Here is a 16674-nt window from a genome sequence, read left to right as displayed (position 1 = left end):
GAGGTTTACATTCTATCAACCATCTCTGCTGTATGAGGGCCGTCAATATGTCATGTGTGTGTCAGCGTCGTTATGGCGTTGTGAGGCTTCTGTTGTGTTTGTCTTTCTATGTTTAATTGCACAGTCCGCAACAACGACACACGTAGTTAATGCCATGATAAGACCGCGATGATACGGTTGAACTCAGAGATAATGGAGTGCTGTGGTGATCGACGTCGATCTACTCAGCTATTTTGGTGTACACGTCTAGTTACACGTAACAGGCAGCTTTCTATTGGATCTTCCACTGTTGTGGCAATTCTCAGCAGAAATAAACCAATAGCAATATGTGGGCGCAGTCCCCTAGCATTTTGATATATAAGAACTAATCATAGGCCTGTGTAAAAAGAAAGTAGAACGACGGGACAAACGAGCAGACCAAGAAAGATTTTCTCGAACAGCGATCTTCTGCATGGCGTCGATATTGTGTTTGACACCTGCACTAGCTTAATCCACATCTATGTAATCTATCTAGAACTCAAAGTTCTCACCAGTACGTAATGGTTAGTGTGGTACAAAGCAAAACGCTTTAGAAACACTTGGTACTTACCGAAGTCAACACATGCGAGGAAGGCAACGGAGTACCAGAAGGCAATCATTTTCTTCGGGTGTAGTTGCGACACAACACAGACTATTAGGTATTTCCATGACTGTGCTGGTTCCCCGGAAAATATCGATTGGTTTCAGGGTATACACACAGAAAAAGAAGAAAAAAATATATGACATGTCAATCAATGTACAGAGCACCTGCATACGAGAATAAAATGGACAAAATGGAATTAAATATCAGAGTTTGCTCTAGTGAGATGTTTACCATTACACACAATAGAGTATGCCGATGCTTATAGGTCACTATACGGCTCTAGAGAACATATTTTTTTTTGTCGTAATAAGATTGCTTGGAAGGCCAGAGATTTCACATGAAGGACAGAAACTCTAAGAGGGCCGTTACGTGCAGCATTAGTATAATGTCAACATACACGCACTGAGCTACACTGCACCAAAACGACATCTAAATGGTAGACAGACGAGACAGCACTTGAACAATAAAGAACTGGATATACAACTACCCACGCAGTGATGAATTACCCATATGCACTCTTATTAGATTTCCAGTTCATTTACAGAGCAACAAATACCAACGGCGCGCCTAAGTGGATACCAACGGCGTCTGCTCGTGGATAGTACCCAAGTTCGTGCTGAAGACCGGAACATGACGGGTTCGAATGCCACCACCTGCTGTGCCGTCTTACGTTCTTCTTTGACTTTCAGGCAGGCTTTCCAGTGGAATGTTGGCACAGCTGGCCCTGAAGTCGGCGCAGGACGCAAACAATACCCCTGACCACCACTGCTTTCTGCTGCCCTCTCTCCGCCTTTCCATGTCTATACAACAATACCTGCTTTATTTTAAGGTTTCGCATACGTAGCTCATGCCCACTGTTGCTTGCGGCGCCAACACGGAATGAAAACACAAAGCAATATAGCATACTCAACGGCCATATTTCTTTTTCCTTCGATCCATGGTTATGCGTAGATTGCATAAGGAACTCTTCCAATATTTGGTTTGCGACGTATAAAAAAGAAGAAAAAGAAAACTCGTCGGAAAACACGAAGCGGAATTCGAAAGTTTGTGTGATTCGAAAGACGGTGTTCTCAAAGACACGGAAAAGAGTAGATTTCCTGGAATCTGAACACATCCAAAGATTCGAAGTCTCAGGAATAAAGGTACGGTTTGTACTAATGCGAATAATATATTGCCTTTATTAACATGTCAGGCGTCCTCTACGCGCTCTTTCATGTGAGTCAACTTTAAACTGCACATGCATCTTCTTGCATGTTTCGTTGATGTGCACGTGTTCCTATGCAAACATAGGAATTGGCCTTCGATTCATTTCATAACGACACTTTGGTGTGATTGATATTTTGAGCGTGTAATTCGGTACTGGATGCCACATCCACAGCCTGTAGGGTAAGGTGGGCGAAGATGAGCCAGAGATTTGCAATTCAATATCAACTTTTTTATTTTTCGTGTAAAAAGAAGAAAACTTGCCATTGGCACATTCACAGGGGTCCAAAGCGTCTGACCTAAAATAAGCACCACAACAAGAAATTTAAAAAAATTCAAGTTCTCTCATCTTGCTCCAACCCTCAGGGCAAGAAGAGACACGCCGTGGCAATGAACTTTACAAATTAGTTTTTGTAATCCAAGCAGACAATGGTATAGCCTGCAGGGCCCCAACGCAACCACCTAGAGCCCAGTGCCCACACGATGTGCAGGAAAACCGCACAGAACCCGGTGCTATTATGCTCCACCGTCCTTTGCAAACAAGGCACCGCCAGTCTGTTGTGTCGCTGGTCGCTCGCTTTTCCGTGCACTTCTGCTTTGCTGGAAATACCCTAGGGAACAGGAAAATTTGCTGGAAAATCCTAAGCAATATGCAACAAAGAAATCTGTGGAGAACAAGCATAAAGCCACCTAATAGTTCACTTATGCGTTTCTAAATTACATTACATTTAACTTTAAATTTAAATTTAACATTAATTTAACACTTAGTTGTCGCGTATTGCCCAGTGCATATCATCAGATGCATTAAGTTTTCTGTTCAATACCGGTTAACGAAGTGGGCGCTTATTTTGCATATATCTAGATGAATGAATAAAGAAATAAGGTGTGAACATACATTGATAGAAGTCTTCGAAATGGTGCATACATGACAAACGCACCCTCTTGGCGTGTCTTTATTGATTCCAGGCAGAAGTAACCAATTTTTGTTTCTCTTCTCCGGATACATCAATCCCGACAAAGCTCACTTGCAATAAGGCGGATATGCAGAGCCGCCTATGAATGAAGTTTCAAGCGCGTGGAACAACGTGTCTATGAGACAGGCGGCGTCGAACAAAATATATCGCGCCTTGCCCCATCTTACCCTAAGTTGCGTTGATCAGAACATCAGACGTAATGGATTGGTGAGGACGTCTAGTGGTTTGACGGTCTGATGGTAATTTGAAACACTTGATGAGTCTACAGAACCATCAATCTAAATGTATGGTCTAGTGTTGCATGTCCAGTGTCGTGCTCTTTCTATCTGCATGTTGAGTGCTGCTTTGAAGTGCTATGATCAACTACCAACTACACCAAATAAGGACCTTAGTTCATAATGAAATACTAGTTTCTAACAACGTGATAAAACATGTATTTTGAGCATACATCGGCGTGCACAGCATAATCTTTTAAAGGAACTGTAAAGTGAAATTTGACCCCCCTGTTTCTGTGTGCGACCTGGTAGTGTTTGCCTGTGTGATGCCTCACATAGAGCCTAAGCACTCAAAGCGGGTTAATTATTACACAATATAAATTAGAAAAATTAAATCGGACGGTAGGCTGCGCCCCGTAACAGCTAAAAAAGTCATGATGGGAGTACTCCTGTCACGTGATACCTAAGTAATACACAATGAACTTACGACCCGCTACTAATCTCCAATAAACACTACTTTTAGAATCAGAAGAATTACTGAGACAATTCTTCAAAATATCCAAGAAACAGTATACCAAAATACTGTCAGCGCGGTCCGCGTCCTCTCTTGGCTCTTCTCCCAACCATATTGCACGGCGACGGCGTTTATTGCGGCCTTGCGAGGTTTGTGTACGCAAAAAAGTTCATTTCCTGCCGAAATTGAACAAAGCTTCACCGGATAGCTATGCCAAGTCTCTACTGTAATGTTCGGGGATGCACCAAGTGTGCTCTTTCGACAAGGGGCGTTGTGTGCCACAAGATTCCAATGGAAAATGCACGGAAACGAAAGTTGTTGCAAGCGCTTGGTCAAGACATTCGTGAGCCACGCCGTATTTGCTCAACCCATTTCTCTGACGAGTTGTACGAAATCCCAGGCGAAAAAATGAACTGGGAAGTCAACTGGTACCAGTTTGTTCCCAGTTGCCTCCAACTGGTCATGAACTGGAACCAAGTGGGATCAAACTGGCGGCAACTGGAAACTAAAGTGGTACCAGTTCAAGCTGGGGTTGGTGGCAACTGGAAAGTGAAGTGGTACCAGTTCAAGCTGGGCTGGTGGCAACTGGACATGAACTGGTACCAGTTCAAGCTGGGTTGGTGGTAAGTGGACATGAGCTGGTACCAGTTCAAGCTGGGCAGGTGGCAACTGGAAAGTGAAGTGGTACCAGTTCAAACTGGGCTGGTGGCAAGTGGGCACTGTGTGCAACCAGTCCAAGCTGGGATGGCGGCAACTGGAAAGTGAGCTGGTACCAGTTCAAGCTGGACTGGTAGCAACTGGAAGTGAGGTGGTGCCAGTTCGAACTGGACCAGTTGCGGGAGTTTGGGGGAAGTTTCGGTTTCAGTGCCAGGACAGGTTAATATGAAGATTGTAAGATGAAGTTATAAAAACGATCAGAAAGTAACTTTATTAGTAGAAATAACCATATTTCAATTTTTGGTAAAGTTCGTTAGTGTTAACGAAAGTTATTTTGGAACGCTTATAGTTGTATTTTGTGCGTTCCTGCTCCCGCGATGAATCATGCGTTTACTGTGCAACGGTCGCTTGCTTAGCAGCATGCTTGTACAGCGATTTTTGCCCGTTATGTTCTTAGCGTGATGTGTGACATAGGCGTTGCCCAGTCGAAAATAATGAACTGGTCCAATTCGAAAAATACCAATTGGAACCAATGCGTCATTCCAGTTGTGTTTTCGCCACCCATTGGAACTGGACCACTTCAAGTGAACTGGTCATGTAGTTGTAATGAACTGGGAGACCAGTTGGGCTGAAGGGGTCACCAATTCAGAAACCAACTGGGACCAGCTGTAATGAACTGGGAGACCAGTTTGGCTGAAGGGGTCACCAATTCAGCAACCAACTGGGACCAGTTGCAGTGAATGGTCCACCAAATGAGAAACCAGTAAGGTTCAAAGGGTCACCCAGTTGGGCTTCCAAGTGAAATCAAATGGTTACCACTGTGGGTACCAATTGAGCTCAGATGGTTGCCAGTACTGCTGCCAATTGGTTTTAATCATTACCAATTACAATGAACGGGTGACCCTCTGGGATACCAATTCAGTTCAAAGGGACCCCAGCTTGACCACCAATTACCTTGAAATGGCTTTTAATGAGTTTCCGTTATGTTGCTATTTGTAATATGCTCACATTGTATAGCGTGAGTACACTACAAATGCACATTGTATAATGTGAGTTCGAATAGGTTTTGGATTGTCCATTATGGACAGATGTCTTACTGAAATATGTTCAAGGTAGCGTGGTTCGCCCTGCACTGTCGACCCACCAAAAACATCAGTCAGCATGTGAAGAGTCACTGGCATGAAAGGGATCACGCAAATTTATTAGTAGTGTAAACATTCAAATATAACAAAGTGACTAGATAATGACTAGGTAAAAAACAGCTGAAAGTACTGGTTGCAGTCCACCTGACACCAATAGAAAACTAGCATAAAGAGGCTGTAGATAGCTCGGTAAGAAGACAGCTGTAGCTTTGTATTCTGGCAAAACTGCGCAAAAAAATCTTTAAAAATGGCAGCTTAAATCACTAATTACAAAATGTGCAACACAAACAAGGCTACAGTGTTGCTTTCCACGACGTGACTGAGGAGTGCATGAACAGCACTGCTGACATCACCCTCATTACAGGCAAGTCCAGACGGTGCACAGAACGCATTACTCTCTGGTCACTGTGATACCCCACAGCTGAGAGGATCAGCTGACTAGAGAACAGAATATGCTGCTCCCTGCTGTTTTCAGACGACCTTGTGCTCTTTACCAAGCTGCACACGTCAGCACAACTGACTCAAAGACACTATCTACAGGGTGTCCAAGCAAATACGGGCCAGCACGCTTCACGAAGAGAGCGACAAAAGTAAACTCGAGGCTATCTTTACGCTACTTTAATAAAAGACAGGTGCTACGTAATTGGTAGCACCTGCTTCTTATTCAAGTAATATAAAGATAGCCTCTAGTTTTCTTTCATCACTCTCTTTGTGAAGCGTGCTGGACTGCTTTCGCTGGAACACCCTGTATAATGTCACATCATAAACTGCATGGTACTATGGTAGCCCTGTACGACCAACAACTGAAAGGCACTAAGAATACTGTAAATATAAATGTTGCAGACAGTCCTGCACTCAGCAAAAACAAGGTATGCTAACCTAAAAACAGGTATCCTAAAATAATGGCAAGTCTTTCACAAAACTTTACCGAATCAGCTGTTCGGCATTCACGCACACAAATCAGGAGCTTCACCAAGTGCAAAATGCCGATGTGTCACACCACGTGTACCCACACAACCTGCTGGGCACCGCCACATGACACACTGTTGGAGCTCCTCTTTGGGGTCAGCTTGGTGTCAGCTTGGCATCAGTAAGCAGCACTGTCTTTCGCAGCACTGAAATAATGTAGGAAAGTAGAGTGTTGAAATGGTGTGGATGCACACAAACACATTTTTCAACATGCCGAGCAATGGGAGAACACTTTCACAGTTTTGCTCGCATTCAACAAAGAAACATTTAATGCCATGTGCAGTAAATATTTTTGTTTAACGGGACTGCTTCACACCCCCAAGCTCTCTCGAAAATGTCATTTGAATGGCTAGCTCAGAGAAATAACACCCTATGCACCTGCTTGGTCCAAAATATGAATAAGGTTGATCAAATGAACTACAGTCATAGGGCCTGACTTTTTTGGGTTTAACTCGAATCTGCCCAATATTTACCCCACCGAATCCAATTCGCAAAATTCGGTTCACGAATTTATTCAAAAACCAATTTCAAAATCAATCCCGTAAACTTAGCCCGAATACACCCGAACTTTGACCTGAAAATATCACCTGATATTTGCCCCCCAAATTTGGGCAGCTATAAAGCACATACCTTTATTCCCCAGCTAAAAGCTGCATTTTTGTCGGGTGTATAATTTGCTCTTATTTGTATTGGAGTCGATGGTCTCCAATATCTGACTCACATTCAACTAGAACTTAAAATCGCTATTCATGCAAGCATACCTATGACTGATAACAAATGGAATATTTGTGCCACAGCAGTCTCTCACGCCATGTCGGCCTGAAAACATAAGACAGCTGCATCCTCAACTACATCATATGGGACAGGATGGATAACCCGCATATTCTGCTATTTATTCGAAAACTATGTGGATTTGATTCGATAAGAAAATTCGCAAAGGTCTGCACTTACCGTTTCACAACTTTCTCCAGGTCAGCGAGCTTCTCTACAATGAAATGGTTGAGATTCTTCACGGCAGCAGGAAGCAAAGACTTTGGAACACCACTGCGCTCAAGACGAGCCTTGTAACATTCTGAAACAGTGACAGAACAATCACATTGAGCACAACAGCTGCGGACGTATTCAAAATGCATAAAAGCACTATAAGTGAACTCCCTTTAAGTCAAAATCTGACAAGTTGATATTTACGCTTAACTCAAACACACCATGATTTCCCTGGTATATTTGCTGTGTTGTAAAATACATTCAATAACTCAAATTATTCCTTAACTCAAATACACAGTGGTGGATTCTGGGGGGTTGAGTTATTGAGAGTTCACTGTACTAGTTCAAATACTGTATGACAGGGGTTCTCAAACTCTGTGGACCCAGGGACCCACGTACATTTGCGGGCAAACTGGAGAAACCGCCCCCAACCCACAAACAATGAAGAACACACAAGGACACACAATGGAATTTTTGTACTGTTAAGCAAGAAAACTTGTAAGTTTGCAAGCACAAAACTATTTTTGGTGGGCCAACGCATGCAGTGTGCCTGTCGCACATTATGTGAAGCCTGCTTTACAGGCTGAGCAACCACGAAAGTAATTTGAATAATTTTGGAATATTCGTACAGGACTTGTGGTATCGCTTTGCTGCCCGCGGAGCCCCTGGCGTGGGTTGACGAAACCGAATTTGAGAACCCCTGCTGTATTATATTTTACAATCTTTAGATGCACAATAGTGTACCTCGCATCACGTTAACTTTCCAAGGTGTGAGGGGTGTCTTGGGAGCCCTGTCAGGGAAGCGAGGGCATTGCTTGCCTGCAGAAGAGGAAATTGTTTTTAAAAATCAGCATGCTGAGGCTTCAGTGATATGTTAAGTGCAGATTGAAACACTGCGCTGCAGCAATGAACAGCCCTTCCATTACAGCGGACAGCTCTGCTTACAGCACCCCTGTTAGAGGTTAACCTGTCTCACATTTTAGACAACTGGTGCAGCCACCTCGCGTGTGCCTGTCGAGGTTGTCCTTACTTTGAGTGTTATCTGATCAAACAGGAGCTGCCCTCAGCAGCTCTCATGGCCCCAAGCGTAGAACAGCATCACATAAGCATATGGCACACGTGAACAGGACACAAACATTGTGGATGGTGTTTGATGGCAGCAACACAGCTGAAACACTTGTTTACATGCAAGTCAGACACAGAGGCACTAAAAATTGTTTGAGCAACAGCTAATCGTCTGACCAAGGGTGCCGCCAGGATATTTTCTGGGGGGGGGGGGGGGGGGGGGGTCAAGCACTGTTGCCACCTGAGTGAACACCGCCAATGACCCATTCTTGGTGGATGGTGATGTAGTTTTACACAACAGGACTGATCCGCATTTTTAATCAACTTTCCATAAGGCTCGTCAATTCGGATTTCAAGGGACCGTAAAAAAACTGAATTTTCCGTACTGTTGCCGAATTAGCGTATATCAGCCAAAAATATGAAAATGGAGATAGGAACGCATACCACACATGCAGGCTCATTGCCTTGGAACCAGAGGTGGGTATCCTTGGGCCCTCGAAACAGTATTTTGAAAATCAAGGGTGTTCCAGGATTTCAAGGGTCTGTGCAAACCATGTGATGATTGGTATTCCACCCGAGTTTGCATGAATTTTCAACATAAAGCTCTTGGGCAGACTTTTACCCATAAATATTAATAAATACATAAAACTCAGGACACCTTCAGGGTCTCTTTCATATCACCACACACATCTGCTGCAGAGCCAATTTTGTAGAGACTTCCGCAGCAAGCTAAACTATACCCTCTATCCACTGGTCCAACAACTTTTTCTCCAGAGTCTCCTCTTTGTATGCAGTCATGTTTTGTTAATATGGATGTTTCGAATTATGGACAGTTTTTCCAGCGACAAAAAAAAAAAAACTACTAGCCATCTTTACCGACTAGTCCTTATGGGAGACTCATTTTATGGACAATTTTCAGGGAGGACAGAACTGTACGTATTAGCAAGGGACGACTGTTGATGTTCCGCTCAATTATGTCACTTGGTTCTTGGGGTTCTGTAGTGCTCAGCAGCTAAGTTTCCGTGATGATCAACTCATTCTGTATAAAAAGATTGTGTAATGGGGCTTTGCGACTGACTTGTTAATACAGCAAAACCCTCGCATATCGATATATCCCGCATAATGATTGTCTCTCATGGGCGTCAAATTTTGCGTTGGTTCTATGGAAAAAGAACCCACACATAATGAATTCTATCGCACTCTGTACCCGAACAACGATGGTGGCGCGCGTGCCTCCCATTGTCATGTTGCACTGTATGCGTCCACGAGCGTTACGAGGAGGAAAACTTCACATGCCTCTCCTTGCCCTGACTAGGCCATTGGCACCGATAGCTCACAAGTCGAGCTCGTTAATGGCTCTGGTGGTCTCACCCATTCCCCCTTCCTGTTTCGGGTTTGTTCTGTTTGCGTTTTGGGGGTCATTCTTTTTCTGCTACACGGATCTGTTCACGCCTGACAAGGTCGCAGATCAGCATGTTCCCTGCTAATTGATATGCCAGAAAAGCACACAACAATATCGTTGGAAAGAAAACTCCAAGTCATTGAGGAATGAGGAGCACTGACATGTCACTAAGGCCACAGTCACACTGGTTATACATTATACACGAACATCCCGTCATACATGCATGACGAACATGTATAACAAACATCCCTTAAACATGTATGACCATACACTGTTGGTCACACTGCTTATACACCGGCAAAACATGTTTTAAAACACGCGTGTATAACCAGTGTGACTGTGCCGTCATACAAGCAAGCGCTCTGACTATGTTTGACAACATGTTGTCAAACACACGACGATGTATTTTGGGCACTGCCGAAAAATGGTGATGGACAAGTTGGATAAACGGGCGTATTCGCCACGACAGTTTTCGTTCCCACGAGTCAGTGTCAACATCATGATGCGCGTGAGTTATTTTACACGAGTAAGTTGTAAGTCAGTGTTCGCGACATTGTGTTGCAGGTACGTTCAAAATGGCAACCTCTTTGCCTGCGCACATGGAGCATGAAACAATCGAAAATCAGAAAGTGCAGCCCAGTCTTCGTCGTCCTCGTACATTTTGAATAGTCCGCGAATGGAAGCTATATAAACTCCTCGGTTGGTTACTGTGACACTGACGTGTACCATACATCATAGTTTTAGCCACTCCCACTGTTCCTCCAGTCAAGTTGTGTAACCAGGGTGACCGATGTTTGAGTAACACATGTTCGAGACCTTGTATAATACAAGCGCTTGGACCAAACCATGTTGTCAAACAAGAATTGTATAACCACTGTGACCGAGCATTATACATGCTCCCTACATGTTTGGAGCACGTGTATAACCAGTGTGACTCCGGCCTAAAGTTGCATTCGTCGTGCACAGGTATACATAGTATATACCTAGTCACGACTAGGTGAAAGTGCAAAAAGAAAGAGGATCCGAGATCGCGTGCAGACGAGGTCGAGGAGACGACCGCACCTACACGACAGTATGGTGCATGCGTGCTTTGAAGATAAGTTACTACTGATGTTTATAATACTAGCTATGGACTAGATGACGCCATTCTTGATGAGGTTCGTGAATTGCATAACGGGACTGTTCACCTGACAAACACAACGACGATGTACTAACCACATTCCCACAGCGCCATTGCACTGCGGCAAAGGGCATCGACTAAACCTGATGCCTGCGGAGTTGTAATGACCACAAACACTCAGAGGCAAGCTAAAAATTACGATCCCCAGTAAACGCCCATTTCCGTTGTAGGCCTTCAATAAACGTGAGATAGTAAAGCACAACATCGCTTCCTTTTTTACCCGCTGATAGCAATTTAACTCCTATAATGATAAAATCTGTGACACCCGTCAGCTCCATTATATGCAGGTTTTACTCTAGTTAATCAAGATACTCAAAGACCCGTGACAAACCCTTCTTCAGGAGCAACATACCCTGCAAAGACCTCTCCCTCAGATCCTCCTTGTCCCAAATGCACATGAGGAGCTCTTTCATGAACAAGGAGTCCTTCTGCTGGGCACTCACACGTTCCCACATGTCCTGTCGTATGTACAGGCCGCTGCCGATGTCTACCTGAAAAGAAGCCGTCGGTAACAGCAGCGTTGTCAGTTTCTCCATGTGTTTGGTGCTTTGCTGACCGTCAGAGCATAATATAACATTGTTTTGAACGTTTCTTGACAATAACACTGCAATCATTCTAAGGAAACATTAATGGAACAAGCGCGTCCGACACTCCGTCCCACAAACTGAACCAGAATTACTCAAATAATGCAGAGCTCTGGGCCAGTTGGTATTCTGTGGCAAAGATGCAAGAAACGCTGCAAAGTGTTACAAAACAGATAGTGGGAGACAAACAGGAACGAGTGGAAGGCGCTCGTTCCTGTTTGTCTTCCACTGTCTGTAGGCAGACGGTAAATTCCAGGTACATCAGTTAAGCTTTCCAGTTTGTCCACATCAGCAGGTGATGTAACTGGTGACTTTGGCACGCACTAAACTTGAGAAAGCTCTTACCATATCTTCAAGTGGAGGTGTGTCAGGCACTAAATCTAGGACATCCTTGGGGTCAGCAGCACGGGCAAGGCGAGACTGTAGCTTTGGGGCCAAAGGGGTGTGGCATGTAGTACTTGCAGCAGTGTTTTTTGTGAGGCTTCCAGGTGACATGACACCTGCATTTTGTTAGCAACATAAGCATACAAGATGTACAAAGAAGTGAGCAGAGCATAATGCCGGACATGCACAATTTGTAAAGGCTGCATATGTTCAAGAGATTTAAAGGAAATCTCCAGGGCTTCCAATGGCTTGTAAAGTTTAGGTCCCAAGGTATGCAAGGGCTTCAAGGTGAACTCAGAATTATGTCAATGACATAGCTTTCATTTAAGTGTACTTCAGTTATGAAAATAGCTTTAAGATTGCCCAATATGGTGCGAGAGCACAATACTTCACTCAGGGCAACAGAACTAGAAATATGCTGAATTGTGCCCAGGGTCGTAGTGTTGCCAAATTTCAAGTGGCTTGCACATGTCAGAAGACGGAACTGCTGAAGTACCATACCGGGACGACTGTCCTTCGCAAAAAGTTTTTCTTGCAGAGCAATGTTGAGTCTTCGTAGCTGCCTTATTTCGTCTTCTTTTTCCGGCAATTTACCTTCCAGGCTTCGCAAGGCATTTTCTTTTTCCTTGAGTAGGTCCTCATAGCAACGAGCTGACTCTGGCTCGACGGTGACGTTCCGCGAAATATTTTCTTTTTCCTGGACTACATCATCATAACAGTGAGCTGGCTTTGGTTTCACCATGCTGCATTGTGTCGCATTTTCCTTTGCCTTCATTACGTCGTCGTAGTAGTGAACTGGCTTCGGTTTGACTGTATTGTTTCCACGATGACTGCCTTGACAATGTTGCTCATAGCCGATCTTTTTTTTTTTTTTTTTTGTTCTCAAGAATACGCAAGAGTTCCTTCCGAGGCTCAGTCTTCTTCTTTTGTGGTGGCTGCACAGAAAACAGAACTAAGCAGCTCATTTCATTCTCTAGAAGCCTTACATGAAAAATGCACACAGATTATTAGTACGCAGAAGCAATCCTGTGTACCTCATTTTCCAACTCGTCCTCACTCTCACTCGTGTCAGTAATACGCTGAATCCTCACTCTTTTGGAGTTCACCTTGGCCGCAATCTCTTCCTCAGATTCTGAACAGCACAGTCAATAGAAAGAACAAATTAAGACGGATAGCAAGACTACTCGCAGCAAACCCAAATTAGGACAGGATGTTGCAACACACAAACATTTGCGGGATGCAACACCTGTTCGTCTTAAGGAGGAACGACATGTGCACAAAACTATGGGAGTCATTTGTTCACACAGGCCTCACAAACGGAAAAAAGCAAAATGATTGTCCCTGTTGGCATTTTTGGGAAGTCGCGGATTATCTCTTCATGAGCAATAACCCCGAATTCGCAAAGAATTTTAGTGTGCCACATTTATACACTGCTCAGTGACAAGTGACAACTAGACATTAACAAACCCACCCATTCACTTAACAGTGACCCGAAACCTCCAAACCCACCATACGCGTTAGGCCTAATGAGAAAAGCGCGCCAAGACCGGAACGCATGCAATTGCCGAACTAAAAGCAGCTCACCCCCCAACAACAGAACTCTTGCGCGATAGAAGCTGTGGGAGCCGTCGCTGTCCGTCCACTGAATTCACTGAATAGAAGTCCTTTCTCAGCTTTGGGTCAAAATCCAGGATGTCGTCCACCTTCACCACAGCGAACTTTTTATCATCCTCTACCTCACGTAAGCATGGGTAATCATCGCGGAAATTAATGGCGTCACTGTCGCACGGTTACCTTAGTGCCTACTGCAACTGGATTGCCAATTATGAGTTTCATTTGCAGGTAGTACCTGTATCGCCGTCGCAAAAAGCAGAGTCACAGTCATATGATCCAGTCCACATGACGCACAGTTGCACACGGCGTATACCCGCTCACCGATCAAACGCGTTCAAAAACTTCAAATGAGAGTATGTACAATGACAATGTACAACAACCCCGCAGCACAGCAATTTTCTTCATGCTAATTTGCAGTGACTGAAAAAAATTTGCACTCATTAAATCCTCATACTTATTTGACGCGTTTTTGTGTTCTTATTGTGGTTCAATATACAAATCGTTTGACGTGCAATCAAAGCCGTGACTGCGGGTGTATCAACCTTACTGGAACATGGCGGCCATCGTCTGTGTCATGGTCTGTGTGCGACTATATGCCCTTGCGAGGTTCTTTTGTTGTATGGCTTACAGCTGAACAGTGTGGAAGGTTGGCGCCAGAATAGAATTAGATGGATTCTGCAGAGGAAAAAAAGAAACGAGGACCTTACAAGAGGTACCTCAGTCCAGGTTCAAAACTTCAGTACCCGAGGTCCACCGCGCGAGCGCGTCTTGAAATTACCGTAAGTTGGCTTTATTTCGCATGTGTTTGCATTTCCTCCCCTTTTGCTGTGATTTGTCATATCTAGAGTCACTAAACCGGATATTACCCACGCATGTTGCTCTCAGGGCACCGCTTCTAGCGCAGACGTCAATACTGAGGCTATCGTTTCGGAGGTAGTTCAAGAAGGCTTCCAGGAGCAAACTCTGGGACCCTCTCTCCCCGTTGCGGGGAGCTCTGACGTTGAAATGCAACAGCAAGTAGGGATGGAAGCTACTGGTGATCGCAGCAGACAAGTAAATAGTACAGGGTAGTTTGTAATCGAGATAAAAGGAAATAGAATATTGTACAGGCCTCGAACAACATGTTAGGAGACGTATTACCGGCTGAAATTTCACGTGGAAGTCGCCCATCTAATTAATCCTAAATGAGCCGCGAAAATTGAAAACTCTCCGCTCCCTTAACATTTCCAATGGCTATACCATGCGTTTCTGGATCCACATCTACCAGGCGGCGACATGTCGACCGCTGCCTTTGAGACGATTCGGAAACCAAGAGGTGTGTTTTAACACTCAATAAACTCTTTTCAAGTGTCAGCTCATCCGTTTAACCCATCTCTGTGTCGTATTTAACACAATTTTCAGCTACTCGCCAGGTTGTGAATAGAGCACCAGACGCTCGTATGGCCATTGGAAATGTTAAAAGAGCCGTGGTTTTTCAATTTCCACGGTTTAGACGCAATTACTAGGGAAATTTGTGAGCGTCAGATGAAATTTTGGAGAAAAATACGTACTCTGAACCGTGCTATTTGAAGCTGCCTCATTTCATGAATGCTGTTATTGTTTTTCATTGTGTTTCTCAGCTACCTGCTGCTTTCATTGCGTCAGTGTCATTTCAGTGGCACTGGGGTGAGGCTTTGTCGCCGTGAGACATTTCAGATCACAATATTTTTTTTTTTTTTGCTGCAGGGACATCCTCAAAGTTGAGTCGTATGTGGCGATGCCAGTGATACACCACCTGAAATGTGGGCGCAGTCACCAGCAAGCCAGCATGAAGACACGGGAGATCTGACAGCACTACCAGAGCACTCTGGGGCTGTGCAGCCAGAAGGGGAAGCCAGTGAGTCTCTCACTGGAGATGAGGATAATGAGCAGGTACATACAAAGCCCCACAGATGATGTCTTGCATGAAGGGACATGATGCCAAAAGAAGGGAGTTGCTGCAGGGGGGGCACATCATCAGAACAAATGCATGTGACAGCGGGCCTTATGTCCTTTACGTTCTAACAATTTCATTTTCCTTACTTATTTTCACAGCAAGTTTTGGAACCACTAGAAGAAGAGTCCCCAGCTCATGGTGAATCACCATTCTCGAGCTTCTTTGAAGAAGTCATCAGCGAGAAGATTACTGTGACCAAGGGTGACATCCTTCTTATGGTATTTAAGTACGCTTTGAAACATAGACTCTCATTCACAGCACTCACAAACCTTTTAGACATGGTCAACTTATTCTTTGAACAGCCAGTATTACCACAGTCCCGTTACGGAATCACTAAAATACTTCAACAAACGGGTGTCTCCATGACCTTTTGTTTCTATTGTCCCAAATGTCTGTCGCACATAAGCCACATGGAGACAAGCACATCCATAAATTGCAAAAATTGTGGCAACGTGGCAAATTTTGCAACAGTGTCAGATGCACCATTATTTGTTCTTCTCAACATTGAACCACAGCTGCAAAAACTGCTGAAGGATTGCGATCTCTTGGACCTGACTGAGCCACTACCACCTACTGCCAAATTCTCCGATATATGGGATGGAGAGCTGTACCACGATTTTGTTCAGAAAACTGAAGGGTGTGGCCCACGGATTAGTTTTTCGTTGAACGCAGATGGGACGCCCCTGTTCAAGTCAAGTGGCAGTGCCATTTGGCCTATTCAGCTTACCATCAATGAGTTGCCACCTGAACAAAGGATGTCGAAGTTGGTGCTCGCTGCACTGTGGTTTGGCAAAGAGAAGCCAGATATGGGACTCTTCCAGGGTGCCTTTGTTGACTCAATGACCAAGCTTAGCGCTGACGGTTTTATTTTGGAACGTCATGGGAAAGCTGAGAAGGTCAGGGCATTTTGTCTGTGCAGTGCTGTGGACTCTGTTGCCCGTGCACCCATGCAGGGCATCACTCAGTTCAACGGGTACTTTGGGTGCAATTGGTGCCTGCAAAAAGGGGAGTGGGTCGGCGGGTCGATGAAGTATCCCGTTCAGAATGTTGATCCTCCCGAGCGTACAGAAGAGCAGATGGTGCAAGACATGGAAGCTGCGATCAAAGGAACTCAAAGTGTTCATGGTGTGAAAACTGTCTCTCCCTTGGTGAGCTTGCCATACTTCCATATAGTCTGGAGCTTTGTCCCA

At 44.5% G+C, this 16674-nt stretch overlaps 2 protein-coding genes across 2 annotated transcripts in view; both read right to left on the bottom strand.

The window, feature by feature from the left end:
* Positions 1-689, bottom strand: part of LOC135388359 (uncharacterized) — a 74022-nt gene extending 73333 nt beyond the window's left edge. The window contains exon 1 of the mRNA XM_064617876.1: positions 590-689. Coding sequence (XP_064473946.1) covers positions 590-638 — 49 coding nt within the window. The 5' untranslated portion in view covers positions 639-689. The remainder of the gene's footprint in view (positions 1-589) is intronic.
* A 5697-nt stretch (positions 690-6386) lies between these two features.
* Positions 6387-11406, bottom strand: LOC135372046 (BEN domain-containing protein 5-like). The gene is made up of 4 exons (XM_064605772.1): positions 11280-11406; positions 8025-8099; positions 7248-7368; positions 6387-6442 (listed from the first exon to the last, which is right to left on the bottom strand). The coding sequence occupies exons 1-4, from the start codon at positions 11380-11382 to the stop codon at positions 6415-6417; spliced, it is 327 nt and encodes a 108-aa protein (XP_064461842.1). The 5' UTR covers positions 11383-11406; the 3' UTR covers positions 6387-6414.
* Positions 11407-16674: the final 5268 nt, after the last annotated feature.

The sequence above is a fragment of the Ornithodoros turicata genome, chromosome 1, assembly GCF_037126465.1.
Source record: "Ornithodoros turicata isolate Travis chromosome 1, ASM3712646v1, whole genome shotgun sequence".
Lineage (NCBI taxonomy): Eukaryota > Metazoa > Arthropoda > Arachnida > Ixodida > Argasidae > Ornithodoros > Ornithodoros turicata.
The sequence above is the reverse complement of the archived record's forward strand: the minus strand, read 5'-3'. Positions and strand labels throughout refer to the sequence as shown.